The sequence below is a fragment of the Alligator sinensis genome, unplaced genomic scaffold (assembly GCF_000455745.1).
Source record: "Alligator sinensis unplaced genomic scaffold, ASM45574v1 scaffold169_2, whole genome shotgun sequence".
Lineage (NCBI taxonomy): Eukaryota > Metazoa > Chordata > Crocodylia > Alligatoridae > Alligator > Alligator sinensis.
This window is the reverse complement of record NW_005842077.1, coordinates 1,434,929-1,449,388: the sequence shown is the minus strand read 5'-3', so window position 1 is coordinate 1,449,388 and position 14,460 is coordinate 1,434,929. Positions and strand designations below refer to the sequence as shown.

Here is a 14,460-nt window from a genome sequence, read left to right as displayed (position 1 = left end):
GTACACAGTATGCTGGACAGAAGCCCATCTTCTATTTCCAGATACCCAGGTATTTCCCCTCCAACCTTTAATCTTTCTCATTTATGTAGGGACAGTTTCTCAGTAAACGTGTATACTTTAGTTAGCACAATAGGGCCCAAACTCTAAATTACTACTATGATATAAATAAATAGAAAGTATATTACTCATTAAATGCTTTAAAAGTTGGGTGCTATAAAAATAAAGATTGCAAGAGGTGCAAGATAATGAAAAAATTAAAAAAAAATAAAGGCCATAAAACATCACAAGTGTGTTTTCCTCACAAAAGCTTGAAATAAAACCAAAGTAAATGAAGAGTTATGACAATTCTGATTTTCAATATCTAGATTGGCAAATGCAAACTCTTCATCAATAATGTGAAAACCTCTGTGAATGTTTCATGTTCCACTGTTATGTCTGAGGAAGAACTTTTTAGACTCCATTATGTCTGCAATGAACTTGATCTTTCACCTGCAGTGAAAATTCTCTTATAACTATAATTTTAAAGTTAATGATGAGAGGTTTCATTTGCTTTCCAAGCAGAGATTAAACCTTTTTGAAATACTCTCTCACTGTCATGACCTTGGTCTATGACTTAGAGTTCACCACATGTAATAATTTACTTTGCCCCATGGGGCTCATTGAGATTTCCTTTGAAAAGGTTTTGAATTTGGATACACAGCTGGAATTGAAACATTTATATAGTATATAATCATAAATTATACACCCTTTATGCACTGTTTTTTAATACAAAGGAAACTCAGTGAATTTAAACAACTACAAACTATAACATTGATTCATACAAGGTTTAGTTATGTGAAGATATTAACATGTTATTAGCTAACTGACTGAGAATTCTGTTAGAAATAAAAAAATATTTTTAAATATCTTCAAAAAGCCTCCTGAAATACACATTTATGTGGGATACAATTTTTTAAATGCAAATAATAACATGCACAGGACTGCAGAACTAAGTTTGTAAAATAAGCGAATGTTCTGAAACTCATTAGATTAAGCATCGTACAGTTTGAGTCCTGGGGTGATTTTTAGATAATTACTAAAAATTAGATAATTGAGCCTGGCCACAAACCTCCTCCCCTGTCTGCTTCCTTCCCTTTGTTGATAAATCATCTGCCAACTGCTTAGTTGCTTGCTTGCTTTGGCTCTTAACCTACGCTTCCTTTTGGTACTAAGAGAAGAGAGAAACCAAGGTCTTTCCTCAAATATTCTATTCACATTTTTCAAATACTGTACCATTAACTTCTACTCAACTTACATTCACATAGCTGAAAACAAACCTTAGCCCTCTGTTACTGATGGTCTAAATAGACTTATTTCCTATCCAGTCCTGTTAATCTCTGGTCATTTTGGATGCAAATGGAATTCAAAGGATTTAGTGTTTGACTTTTGCTGCAGAAAGTGCTGGGCAGAAGGAAACACTACCACAAAAAAAAAAAAATTAAACAAAGCCAAAAACCACTACACCTTGGTTAAGTAATCTGATTCAGCAACTTTAAGATGTTTATGGACTGCCAGTGGCCATTAGGCTTTGCTTCAACAAATTCAGAAGTAGTTCGACAGCAGCACTTTACCCATCAGGTTTCATAACCATATCAAGATTTATCTTTTTTAAATATGAACCTAAACTTTTCCTAAACTCTCTTTCCCCTGCTTGTTCCCCCGGGACAGAGAGTGCAATCAGCCCAGCTGGACGCACTGCAGGGGAAGGGGTTTCTCCCCCCGCAGCTTGCTCCTGCAGGACCGGTGGGGTGAACAGCCTGTCCAGGCATGCTGCGGAGAGAAAGGGACACCCAACAGCACACCCAGCCAGGCTGCCAGATCCCCTGGTCCCTGGAACACTGCAGGAAGAGACACCATCACCCCTTTACTCCCCTCAGACAAACTATGGCTCTCATCTGGCTGGAGGGAGGAGATGGAGCTGGGATGAGAGTCTGTCACTGACAATCCAGGAGGTGGGGCCAGCCTGGCGCTTGGGCAGGCAGAGGGGATAAGCTCTGCCTGCCTGAGGCTAGAGCACAGCCCTATGCAAAGGCACATGGGATTTGGGTGGACTCACCTAAAAGTTCCCCCTGCTGTGAACCTGTACACAGGTACACTAAGGTGCTCTGCCCAAAAGCACCTTCATCTGATAACTCATCAGAAGAGGGTTAAACTTCCATGCAATCAGCCATTTTAAAAGTGCTCTGCAGCCACAAACATTTATTACATTATGGCTATAGAGCACTTTTGGGGGCCTCTGAGTGAAAAATGTAACCTCTTTACACATGCTGAGATGGATACAGTAACAAAAATTAAAATATATGGAAAGTAAACTACTTTTAGTTTATGGGGGGGGTGGGGGGGTTAATTGACTGAATTCAAATCAAGTTGGCTGCTAGTGGGAATACAGTTATACTCTCATTAAGGTCTCAAAATAAGCACTTTTTCCAGTGTAACTCATTAGATGACAGAGGCTGCACACTTTAATTACACCCACGTAGTTAAACCGTAAGACTTTTTCGTACGGACAACCTCTAGTTGTCATTTTGAACCACTAGTCATTTTGTCTTTGTTTACTTTTTTAATTGTTGCTAGTCTCTATACCAAAATCGCAAATTCAGTGCGTCTGGGAAGAACCTTTGGGGATTTTTTGGTTTTGAGAACACTTACATAAATACTTGACAAATGATTGAAATAAAAGATAAAACTTAAAACATACTATAGAGAATTATATTATATTATATTGTGTGTAGGGGTGTGGGCGGGGTGTAATGTCAATAATAAGGGAACAAATCTTAAGTTGTACTAATGAACAACCTGATTTAATAAAAAATATATTAAGTATAAAACTTGATTAAATCACAGACTACTAAATGTACTCATTTAGCACCCCAAAACTATTTTAAAGAAAATGAACTAATAAACCAAATTTTATACGTTTCTATCCTTTATATATTGGCAGCCAACCAGTAAACATGCTTGCTTATTTATTATGTTTGTTTATATTTTTGCACACAAGCGATGAAAATATTTTCCCAGACACACTAAATTTGCAATTTTGGTGTAGATACTAGCAACAATTTAAAAAGTAAACAAAATGACTAGTGTCTATAAGCCACTGTTCAGAGATGACATACTTCAACAGAGACAATGCTAAAATCCTTGCCTAAATCCACTGAGGATATTCCTTATACAAATTACAGGGGATTTTTATCTTCTTACTAAATGCTTTCCACTTCTTTAGCTCATCTCCTTTAACTTATCTTGAAAAGGAGTTACCATCGCTTAAGAGTGGAAAAGGAAAATTCTCTCCTCAAGGTGCTACAGCATCTTTATTTAAATGCGTATACCAGATATATAATTGTTTTTCTTTTTAGGACAAAAATACTTATATATTAACTACTGTTAGATATATAAACAAACTGTATCTTTACAATCATAAAACTAAGGGCCACAATCAATCACTCACTCAATCATATTCAGTGGTACCTTATTCTGCAAGCAATTCCACTGACATCAACAGGTGGTAACAATCAAAGGTCAAATTCTTTTTTGTTCAGTGGAAAAAATGGAAGATTTGCAAGAAACAAGTCAAGGTGATTAAGTTTCTACTCTTCCGCAGTATTAGTTTAACATCAAAACTTTGCAAGCTAAAGTTTAAATGCTGTGTTTAATCTTTAATATTAACGCTGCTTCCACTTTTTAAACCAGCATTAAGGCACAGTACAAACTGAATTACAGGAATCCTGTATGGTAGGATTCAGTACTACCATAGCCAGATTATAATGGTATTTCTCAACCAGAAGAACACTGTTCAGCAATACGACCTATATTGTACACAGTTTTACTGGAGGATACACAATCAATAGAATTAAGGTCACATGATAACTAAAGATGACCTTTCCTTTGAAAAATTGTGTGAAAGTAATTTGGACATGTTTTTGTATAGGAAAGTGAACAGAACATTTTCCCTTTTAATAACATTTCTGCAGCCTTCCTTTCAAATAGTTGTGCTGATGAAACAGTTGGGGGCATAAAGCTGAACCTCAGAAGGGCAACAGGACTCATCAAGAAAAAAATATTTCTGTTTTGACCACAGAATTATCCTTTCAATGTCTTTTGCTAAGTAGGACCAATAGATTTTGTTGGCCACTCCTTACTAACCTCAAAACTGCCTATCTCTTGTATACTCTAAAACTGAATTTTAGACTAAGGAAAAGTTGTTGCAAAATGTTTACTTCAAAAAAAACCCAACCAACCAACCAAACGAAAAAAAACAGTGCTGGTCTTAACAAGGGAGGAAATGAGATCCTCACCCCTGTTCCAGCCCCTTCGTGCCAGCAGCAGTGTAAAGAGGCTGTAAAAGTCCTGTATTTAGCCAAGTCAGGATCTTCCTTGCTAGTCTCTGCCTGCCTTCTGAAGTCCCCTTCACTAAACCTGGTGTAGCCTACAGAAGCGAACACAGTCGCAGCATACAACACAGCACTGTGAAGATTGCAGGCAGCACTGCAGTGCACAGGACAGCTAAAGGAACATGGCAAAATACAGGCCCTGGACCTAACATACTTGCACCAGCATAAGCCAGTTTCACCAGTAGAACAAAAGTGATGTATAGCCCTAGTATAGAGTCTAGTGCAGAGCTCCCCTAGGAAAAAACGCAGTAATATTTCACTGTTTCAGTTATATTAGCATATATTTCATGTACCTGTTTTCAACCAGGGATAGCCATTTGCTGAAGACAAGCAAGTTATTATTACTTGTTCCCCTGCCTTGTCATAGTACAGTACTGTGATGACAACTGTTGCAGTAAACGCTCTGTGAGAGCTGGTATAATCTACATCAATGGATAAAACTGATGCTTTGGTGTTACCATGTCTTGTGTTCAGGCCCTGACACAGATATTTAAGGTTATCTACATTATGTCAGGTGCTTTGCTAATCCTGGGAGCTCTTCAAGATGGGAGGAGCCAATACCCCAAGCTGCAAGTTCTGTGATGTGGTTCTAAGGGACAAGAATTATTTCATTGTTTGGTTGTGCTCCCTACTTCTACTTATTATACTTACCCATAGTCTATAGTCTAATACTTAGATTGTTTTTCCCTTAGGACAGGAACTCTCTTTGTTACAAGTTGGTAAGATGTCCAACACAATAGGCTCTTGACCCCTATGCTGTACCACAGTTTTTTTCTTGTGTTGTTATTTTTAAGTTGCAGAATGTGACCCCAGGGCAAAGTACAGGTGAGCATAGGGCATCTTCCATCTCTGCTCTTTCCTTAGCTCCTGTGCACTTCGTAAGATACCTTGTACAATGCACTGCAATAGAGGGCTCTCATACAGTTAGAAAAGTCCCAATCCAACATGCCTTAGATCTGCCCCTGGGGAAGGTAAGAAGCAACATTGCAGACCCAGGGCTCCAGCCTACGATTTCCTTTATTTGCTCCTAGAAACTAAATTAATCAATAAAGTTCATTAAGCAGCATTTAAAATAAACCTGCAAAATATGCAAAATGGGAAGCTACCTATGTTAAATGGAAAAAGAGTGGATAAACAGCCATTCGAATGAAAAATTCCCAAGCTGGTGAATCTGCTCAGTACCAGATAAACAAAAGTATATTGAAACAGGATGCGATCAATTAGTAACTAGCCAAGAGAAGGATAAAAAATAAATGGTCAATTTTCAACATTTCACAGTCAACAATTGAGCATCCCAGGGATCTGTACTAGAGTTACTACTGTTAAATCAGGTGAACAGTAAGGCAGAAAAAAAAACTGGAGATGTAAGAACATTCTTTAGGTTATGCAAGACTTGAACAGACTACAAGGAACTACCTAATGGGGTGAAGTGATAGCACTGTGGCAATGAAATCTACTTTGAAAACATTTGGACTACTTGTATTGTTGGTTTTGAACTAGCTGCCTAGGAAATAAAACAAGAGCCTCGGTTAAATAATTTGATAAAAGACATCTCTATAGTCCTTCCTTCCTTTTTTCCATCCTTGTAATAAGATATTTAGCAGAACTTGCAGATTTGTTGGAATCTGACAGGCCACGCCAAGGACACTTCTGCTATGGCCTCAAACTTGCAACCTCTGGGCTGCCAATGATACTAATGATCATAAAAATAAATTATGTTAAGCTGTATAAAGAATTAGAAAATGAGAAAATAGCAGAATACCATAGCTATACATAATAGTAGGCCCTTTCTGTGTACATGCACAATCTGTGATCACACTTCTTTGTTGCAGATGTCTACAAAGAATGCAGCTTAGCTGCTAATTTTCACAAATAAAGCCCTTCAGGGCAAATCTTGCCTGATACCCATATGCATTTCCCTGTGACTTCAATGAAAGTGCCATGTGCTTATCTGGGAACAATATTAGGTCTTTCATATTTTAATCTAGAAGAAATTAGCAGAGTTTTTTTTCTTGAATTTAAGGGGACAAAAATAATAAAGAAAAATAAGTAAATAACATATTATCATTAACTAATTTTCTTTTGTAATGTCAATTTTAATGTAAAATTTACAAGATCACTTATACCAACATATACACTCACAAAGGTTATCCTTTAACACATATTGTAAATATAACCTAAAAATTACTTTCCCAAGTCATCTTAGGCATGTGAACTTGAAGAGACTTAACATTAATTAGAAAAGGAAGCCAAATGCTATAATGTGCATATTTTATATCCAGTTCTCAAATAATTGTGTTTTGTAATATTTGTGAGTTAGTATCAAAAGTTTTTAGACACTGCACAGTATACTGGTACATAAAGGCATGAAAAAACCCAAACAATTTGGGTTTCCACTTTCCTTTAAATGTATTGTACTTTGCTTTTGAAAAGGTTAATGTTTACATATACACAGTTCAAAGAACCCTTCTGATATTTTTAGAAAAGTCAATAGCTTATTTGTGACTTTACAGTTTTGTTCAGGTTTGTTTTTTGTTCTTTCTAAAAAGAAAGACCACAGGAATTTTCCAGTGTTTACTGCAACTTTTATTTTAAAATGAACTGCATATTTGTTAAAACCATTATTTTATGTTTTTGTTTGTATAAAGTTATTATTCTCCCTCCCTTCAAATCTTTTCCAGAAAGCCTATTTGCCCCTTTAAATATAATCCATAAATAAATAAAAGTGTTAGTTCTCTCCCAGCAAGTATCTGGTTCCAGGAATACTCTTACTAACTTCTTTTTTATTTACAAATCTTCTTCATATATATAGCACTTAATTTTGCAAATGGCAGGTGCAGTACACCCAGATGCAGGAAGAATTAATAAGAGGTCAACCTGACTAAAATTCAAGAGTTATTTAGACTACAATTTCCTTTAACTGCAAAAAAATTACTTCCATGATTTCCTCTCATGATGTAGCTAAGGGCCAAAGTATTCTTCAATAACAAATTGTCTATTGTGATTTATCTCTACAATTCTATCCCAGCTCTGCCTAGTATGCTATATTGTTCCAAATGTGGCATTACGCTGCCCATAAAAGTCATCTCAAATTGTGTTTTTTCCAAACACAGATGAGGGACTTACAGATCTAATTTTCAACCTCTTCTCTTTATCCTTTCTTTCTTCAGAAAAAAAAATTAGTTGCCTTCTAAACACTCTATAATAATAATTTGCACTCTTACAGCATCTCCTGGCTAAAGACCCTTTTTGAGTCGGTCTTTGTAATATACTGCAATGTTTGTAAATTTTACAGAAGAACAGAATAATTTAGGACCAGATTTTTCTATGTATTTAGACATCTAAACATGCAGATAGGTGCCTCATGGGATTTTCAATTGGTGTTAGGCATCTGCTAGGGGGTCCTGAAAATCCACAAAGCGCTGATCTGCATCATTAGGCACCTAAATACCTTTAAAAATATGGCCTTTAGTGGCTTGCCCAAGGTCACACTGGGAGTCTGGCATATTGGCAGAGCTGGAAATTAAAACAGGTCTCTTGTTTTTCAATTCCATAGTTTAGTTATAGGACTGTCCTTCTCCAGCATTTCCCACTATCACGAGACTTCCTAAAATTATTTGATACAGCTAGATTATCAGTAAATGTCACCAAATTAAAAATTACATTTTGATTTGTCATGTCCAACCTCTTTTTCTCACTTTTGCTAGCACTCATGTGAACAGTTCATTCATATAGATATTAGCTGAAAACAAAACTCAGGTTAGTACTTGAAATTAGTCTTGCAAATGACCCTAAATTCATACCTCTGCCATCCCCTACCAAGCCCATCTACCTGAAAAAACATCTCCCTTCCTGGTAGAAAATCCTAGCTGCAAACAGCAACAGCCTTCAAGATTGTTTTATAAGGAGGGAGAAACACAGGCCACTACTGGCAGAGGGTTCTGCATACAAGTTTGTTTTCTCTGGAGTGCTCTGACCCCTAAAGTCTGAACTAGCTTCAGAAGGTGATCTTCTGGCTCTATGCAAAATGTGTCACTTTAGTGGAGACAGTGAGGTCTGTGGGATGTCTGTTGGGAAAGTACACTGGGTGTTTCAAGCTATAGGGATCACAGGATTGGTGATCCAGTGATGTGTGGCTGGGCTTTCTAACTCCTGCGTTATTGTGTTCTTAAAAGGTACCTCAAGGATACTCTGAGCTGTGGCAGCTATCCTTCAGTGTAGAGTGCTTTTAGACCAAAATAGAAATAAATTAATGTGATTAGGTTCTAAAGCTCACTATTAAATGTCACTTGTTTATGCTGCTACACGTATACTGCATTTGATTGAGCCTGGACTTTAAATTTACCTGCATTTGTACCTAAAAGTCCAAACAGAAATTTGGAATCACTGAATACAATTCAATTAGTTTCCCAAAGTGTCTTCAATATTAACTTAACTTCCCTAATCAACCAAAGTAAATCATTTTTGTGTCTTCTCTCAGAAACTAAATTTAAAACAGAATAAAATGAACAAAAATTCCTCCCTTTTTATCACTTCATGGTGAAGTTTTCAAAATGATATGCAGAAAAATCCTCAGCTCCTAGCCTAACAGTGCTGGCTATCTCCTTATTTTAGCAAATATTTAATTCACCCTCATGCAAAACTAAGAACCGCATGCAATGCTTTCCACAAGCAGATCTGTAGGTACCCTTACACCTCCATAGATGAGGTAAAATGACTTGTTCATTCAGCAAGTTAATGGCAAAACCAAGAACAGAATGCAGGAATGCTGAGTCTTGGGTAGAGTATTCCTTCTGCTAACCCATACTGCACAGTATTTCCTAAGACAGACCGCTGGCTCTTTTTCTACTTAATTGCTGAATGCCAATGAGATTCAAACCTTTATTTGCCACCTGAAGTTTTTTTCTATCTTACTGCAGCATTCTACCATCCATGCCACTGCGTACTCCTAGAAAATAGATTGAAACTTTCAAATCTTTACTTAAGAAAAATATGTCAACTGCATGAAAAGAAGCAGTACCTGATGAAGTAACATTAGCTTTGGAGGGATTACAGTCAACAATCAAAATTACAATATAGGCATTTACAGCTCTGGTTCACCTCAGGTATTAAAATACAATAACTTCACAACTGAAAAGTGATTTCTGTAAGATTAGGTGAAAAAAAGTTCTCTCTGCATGAGTTAAAAATAATTCTTATAGCCGATCAGTTGAATCTAGCAGTGCTGATCTGATTGAGCTTGCATCAGAGCTAGGCCATTTGCTGTTCCATGGAGAAAAAGGCAGAAATTCAGTCAAACTACAAGTTGCCAAAAAAATAAAAAATCGTTCTGCACATACTCCCTAGAGACTGTCAGAGTTTGGAAGCTAAATTATCCAAAGAGTCCACCTCAACTAAGCATACTCACAGCCAAAAATGTGGGGGCTGAGCAAAATATTTCTTATAACTGCTACCCCCATGGGACACCAGAGATACTCTCTCTCCTGTCCTCAAGATCAGGGGTGGACAATGCTTTTGGCCAGAGTGCTAAAAACACCTTAACCCTGGCCCATGCCTTGATTTGGTGTGCCAGAGACAGACTGTGGGGAGGAGCTACAAGGGGCCCAGTCCTTAGGACTTGGGGAAGGCAAGAGACTGGGTCTGGCTTGAGCAAAGAAACTGATAGGCAAGGCTGAAGGAAAGGAGAGGGAGGTTGGACAAGTAGCATTGGAGGAGGGAAAATACTGGAACTGGCTTGGCCAGGAGTGAGACTGAGATAAAGAATCTGCTGTGGGAATGGAGTCTTGGCCTAGACTTTGCAAGAGACCACGTGCTGAAGTGGGGAAGGAACAGAAGCATAACACACATCCCTGTACTCTGGACAGAGGCAGCACATAGAGTAGCATCAGCTGCAGCAGTGACTATTTTTGCATCTCACCCTGCCCTGCACCCTCAGCTGTTACTGGGGTGGAACACACAAGAGAACTGAAACAAGGACAGGGCAGAAGGGATCAGACAGGGAGATGGACAGTCAAATCTATGTCCAGCGAGGTATTTTCACCTCTAGATCTGAGGAAGGCAATCGAGATTCCTGAGTCTCACCATTACTCTTGTGCTAGTAAATATCCATGAAGCCCACTGACAGTGTTCAACTCCCCTTCTAACACAGGTCCATACAAAAGCTGACAGCCTACTACTATTATCAGTTACTCATAGCTCAAGTTGTAGAAGTTTGTGTAGTGGATCTGGAGGCTTCAACCTTGCAATTAATTGCCTTAGCTGTAAGACCTATCCCCTAACTTCTTTCTTTCCTCCATCTGATCCAGAACACACCTGTCAATTTCTGCAATAGGAAAACAGAAACCCTAGGAAAAAAAGTTTAATTGCCAAGCCTTAATTCACTGCCCAAGCATCATCTGTCTTGTCCACTAGGGGTCCTGTAGAAAACCTTATATCTGGTGATACAATTACAGACTAATCACAATGCACTCCAGCAGACCACCAGAATTCTGGAATTTCCTCTCTTTTGAGAGTTTGACTTTGCAACATGATTAACAATATTTAAATACAGGCACTTTTAAAAATGTAATTACTGCTTATATTAGTGCTAAAAGATCACAGGCAGGAAGCAGTCTCAGAATGAGAGACTGCACAATCCCTCCAAAGACAGTCCTTGCCCCAGAGAGCTCACCATCTCTGATTTAGTCAATACGAAACAGGTGAATATATGTGGTAGGGGAGGAGGAAATACAATGTAAAAAGAGAGACAGATATATTTATATCAGTTGGTCTCACCACAGGTCTCAGTGGTTACAGGGATTTACTGTCTTAACCAATACCAGCAGGTTATTAAGACACTTGTGTGACAAACTGTTTTCCTTATTTCATACCAACAAAGCATCAATATTTTCAGAGTCTCTATAAGCTTAGTAGTATGCCACATCTGTTTTGCTATACTATATGTTTTGGCATAATCCAGTGCTACCCACCCCACACAGAAACACATGTCCAAGTTGCAGTACAGTCTGTTGATCTCAGATAGGCCTCATCAGCCATCTTCAGACACAGACAAGACAATCCTGGAAGACAATCATTCTTGACTGCGAGGGACTGCCGAAGATGTTTTGGCATATGATTTTCATCACAGAACATATTCTTTGTGGAGACATACTAAAAATAAATAGTAGAAAAATAAAACTCACCTCATTTCCACCAACAGCTTTGGTTAAAATAACTGCAGAAGACACAGGAGGTGGCATGCAGCCTACCGTCTGCAAACTAAAAACAAAAAAAGGAAATATATTCACAACCATTCCCAATCACTATACAGTCCAAAATACTGAGCTACTGAACACCTCTTCAGAAACAATTATTCAATCACATATTTGACTCCTGACCCAGTGATGTCCGTCTAGTAGTTACAGCAAAGCAACAGGAAGTAGACTGTTAGTGGCCATGTGAATGGCTCTATGACTATGACCACGAATAAAAGTCAACCTTTTTTTGACTCAGCTTCCTGAGCTGTAACATGCATCTCATAATACTTACCATTTATAAGTATTATATCCTTCATTTATTTATGTTTGCTGATACTACCTATATTATGGTAAATATACACAACATAAGATGCATCTATATTTTTCTATATAAGCTACAATATATTAAAAGTGTGGACTATTAGGAAGCCTCAGGGGAGAGATCAGGTTTACTAATTTAGGTTGATACTATCCTTTTTATTTCTAGGTAAAAACACAAACACACACAACTGGAATTTTATTTATTTCACGTTAGGAAAAGTTGTCATATATTTTTAAGACGAACATCTGCTTCCTTAGCAATTTTGTCCACTTCCATTAAATCAAAAATAATTTTCTTTCTTCTGTACGTTTTGAAAGTATATATACAGGTCTGCGTTGCATGCTCAGCACTTCTCCGATATGCACACCTTAGACTGACAGCAGCAATGTGCATGCATCCAAAAGCAACGATCTGACAATTTTAACAATCAATTTGCAAGGGGCAGGAACACGCAGGCAGGGCAGATCTCCATGGGAGTGCTTCTAGCATGGTCCAGCGATGTGTAGCATGCTCTGGATTTTGAAATGAAGCGTCCTGAGCTCAGCTATCATGACAACCTTTGCCATGTACAATAATTTTTAAATTACATATGTAATGCTGCAGGCATCACATCAGAATTAATGTTGATTTTTCAGCATGTTTCCAATTCCTAGTAGCTAAGGTTACACCATTAGTGTCCCTAACTTAACAAGATACATATCATAAGTTCAGACTCTTATTCATCAGGACTTGATGCAGTTCTAGAAAGCACAAACAGTGAGTGGCTTTTAAACAAAAATGAGTTCTATTGAAACTACGTCATTTGAATTTCTGATTCAGTATTCCAGCAAAGAAAAGTATCCAGTGGTAATCTATTCTATATTTTGAAGTGTTCATTTACACTCAAAGAATGCAATATTAAAAAGTAACATTAAAAATGACCATTAAGTCAGCACAAAAATATGTTACATTACAAAGTCATGGATATGCTAGTACTGTGGGTAGTGTTGTCTTGGGTTCAAATGCTTCAGATAACCCTACACCAATGGTTTTCACAACCTTTTCACTTGCAGACCCCCTAAAAAATTTTGAATGGATGTGCAGACCCCTTTGAATTGTAAGTGTGGACATTCATATACTTTTGATTGATCGTAGTCATCTTTTGTAGACCCCTTAGACAGAGTCTGTGGACACCCAGGGGTCTGCAGACCATGGGCTGAAAACCACTACCCTACATGAATGCACTGCAGTCAGACTTTAGTTATGCAACTAACAAAACCATATTTCTTACTAGATCTCTGTAGCTTGAACATAAAAACATACCATAAGTACTTGGGGTATGTGAAGCAGGCCGTATTTGATTCAGATTCGGCCTGATTCAGGGGACAGTGATTCAATTTGCTGATTCAGATCACTGTCCCGATTCGATTCGGCCAAATCCAAATCTGAAGCTTAGATTCCGATTCAGAAAATCAGTGATTTGGCCACAGACATAGCTTTATATGTTTTTTCTGCATATCTTGAGGTACCAGGCACAGCTCGTGAATGTTGAGATGGTGGGGTGGATGAAGTGTCCCACAGGAGTGCAGGGTTGGGGGTGCCCCGCATGCTCAGCGGTGGACCTGGAAGTGGACTGGAAGTACTTCTGGTCTGCTTCTGGGTCTGCCACCAAGCGCGCAGGGGACCTTCCCCGCAGCCCCCCTGGCTTGGGGATTGGCCACGGGGCAACCCTGGGTGCTCCCTCAGACCCAGGAGGCACCAGTCACCAAGCTACCTGGTACCTTGAGATTTGTAGAAAAAAAACATATAAAACTATGTCTACATCCAAATCATTGACTCTCTCCGAATCAAATCGGAGGCTTCCAATTCAATTCGGAGATTAATGAATATCCTGATTTGATTCGGTTTCAGAGATTCAGCTGCCGAATCTGAATCAAATTAGCGACTTGAAGCTTTGCACAGCCCTAATAAGTATTACACACCTACAGAATTGTTTCTGAAGATGGAAAAAGCGAATCTATGCACGCATTTACCCTTCATCTTACTTTTAAAGGGATACTGTCAATTTATAAACAAACTGAGAAAAAAGAAATTTAAGAGTAATTTATGGAGGTTTCTGCCTATTTTACTATAATTACATCCTCCACCGCCTTTCTTACCACTGTAATTTGTTAGCTCTAAAAATAACATTTGAAACAAAAGGACTTCCCAATACTATTCTCATCTAAAATGGAAAAAAGGTGCAACTGAAGAAAGGAAGAGAGCTGGAAAACAAAGTTAAACAAAAATGAAGGTACTGACAATATTTGAAATTGTTTCCTAAATAGCTGTTACAGCAAAAGAAACAGCTACCCAGGACTAGAGAATAAATAATTCATGAACTCAATATAGAAGCACTGCAAAAAACTTAACTTTAGGTTTGACTGTACCTTTCAGGTGCCTCCCTGTATTGAGAGTAGCACAGAGTCTCAGGAGGAGCAGCAAGAGGCACTCT

General features: G+C 38.1%; 1 protein-coding gene across 1 annotated transcript in view; it reads right to left on the bottom strand.

The window, feature by feature from the left end:
- SLC10A7 (solute carrier family 10 member 7) overlaps positions 1–14,460 on the bottom strand; it is a 212,518-nt gene that overhangs the window by 180,230 nt on the left and 17,828 nt on the right. Inside the window, exon 4 of the mRNA XM_006023737.2 lies at positions 11,612–11,687. Coding sequence (XP_006023799.1) covers positions 11,612–11,687 — 76 coding nt within the window. The remainder of the gene's footprint in view (positions 1–11,611; positions 11,688–14,460) is intronic.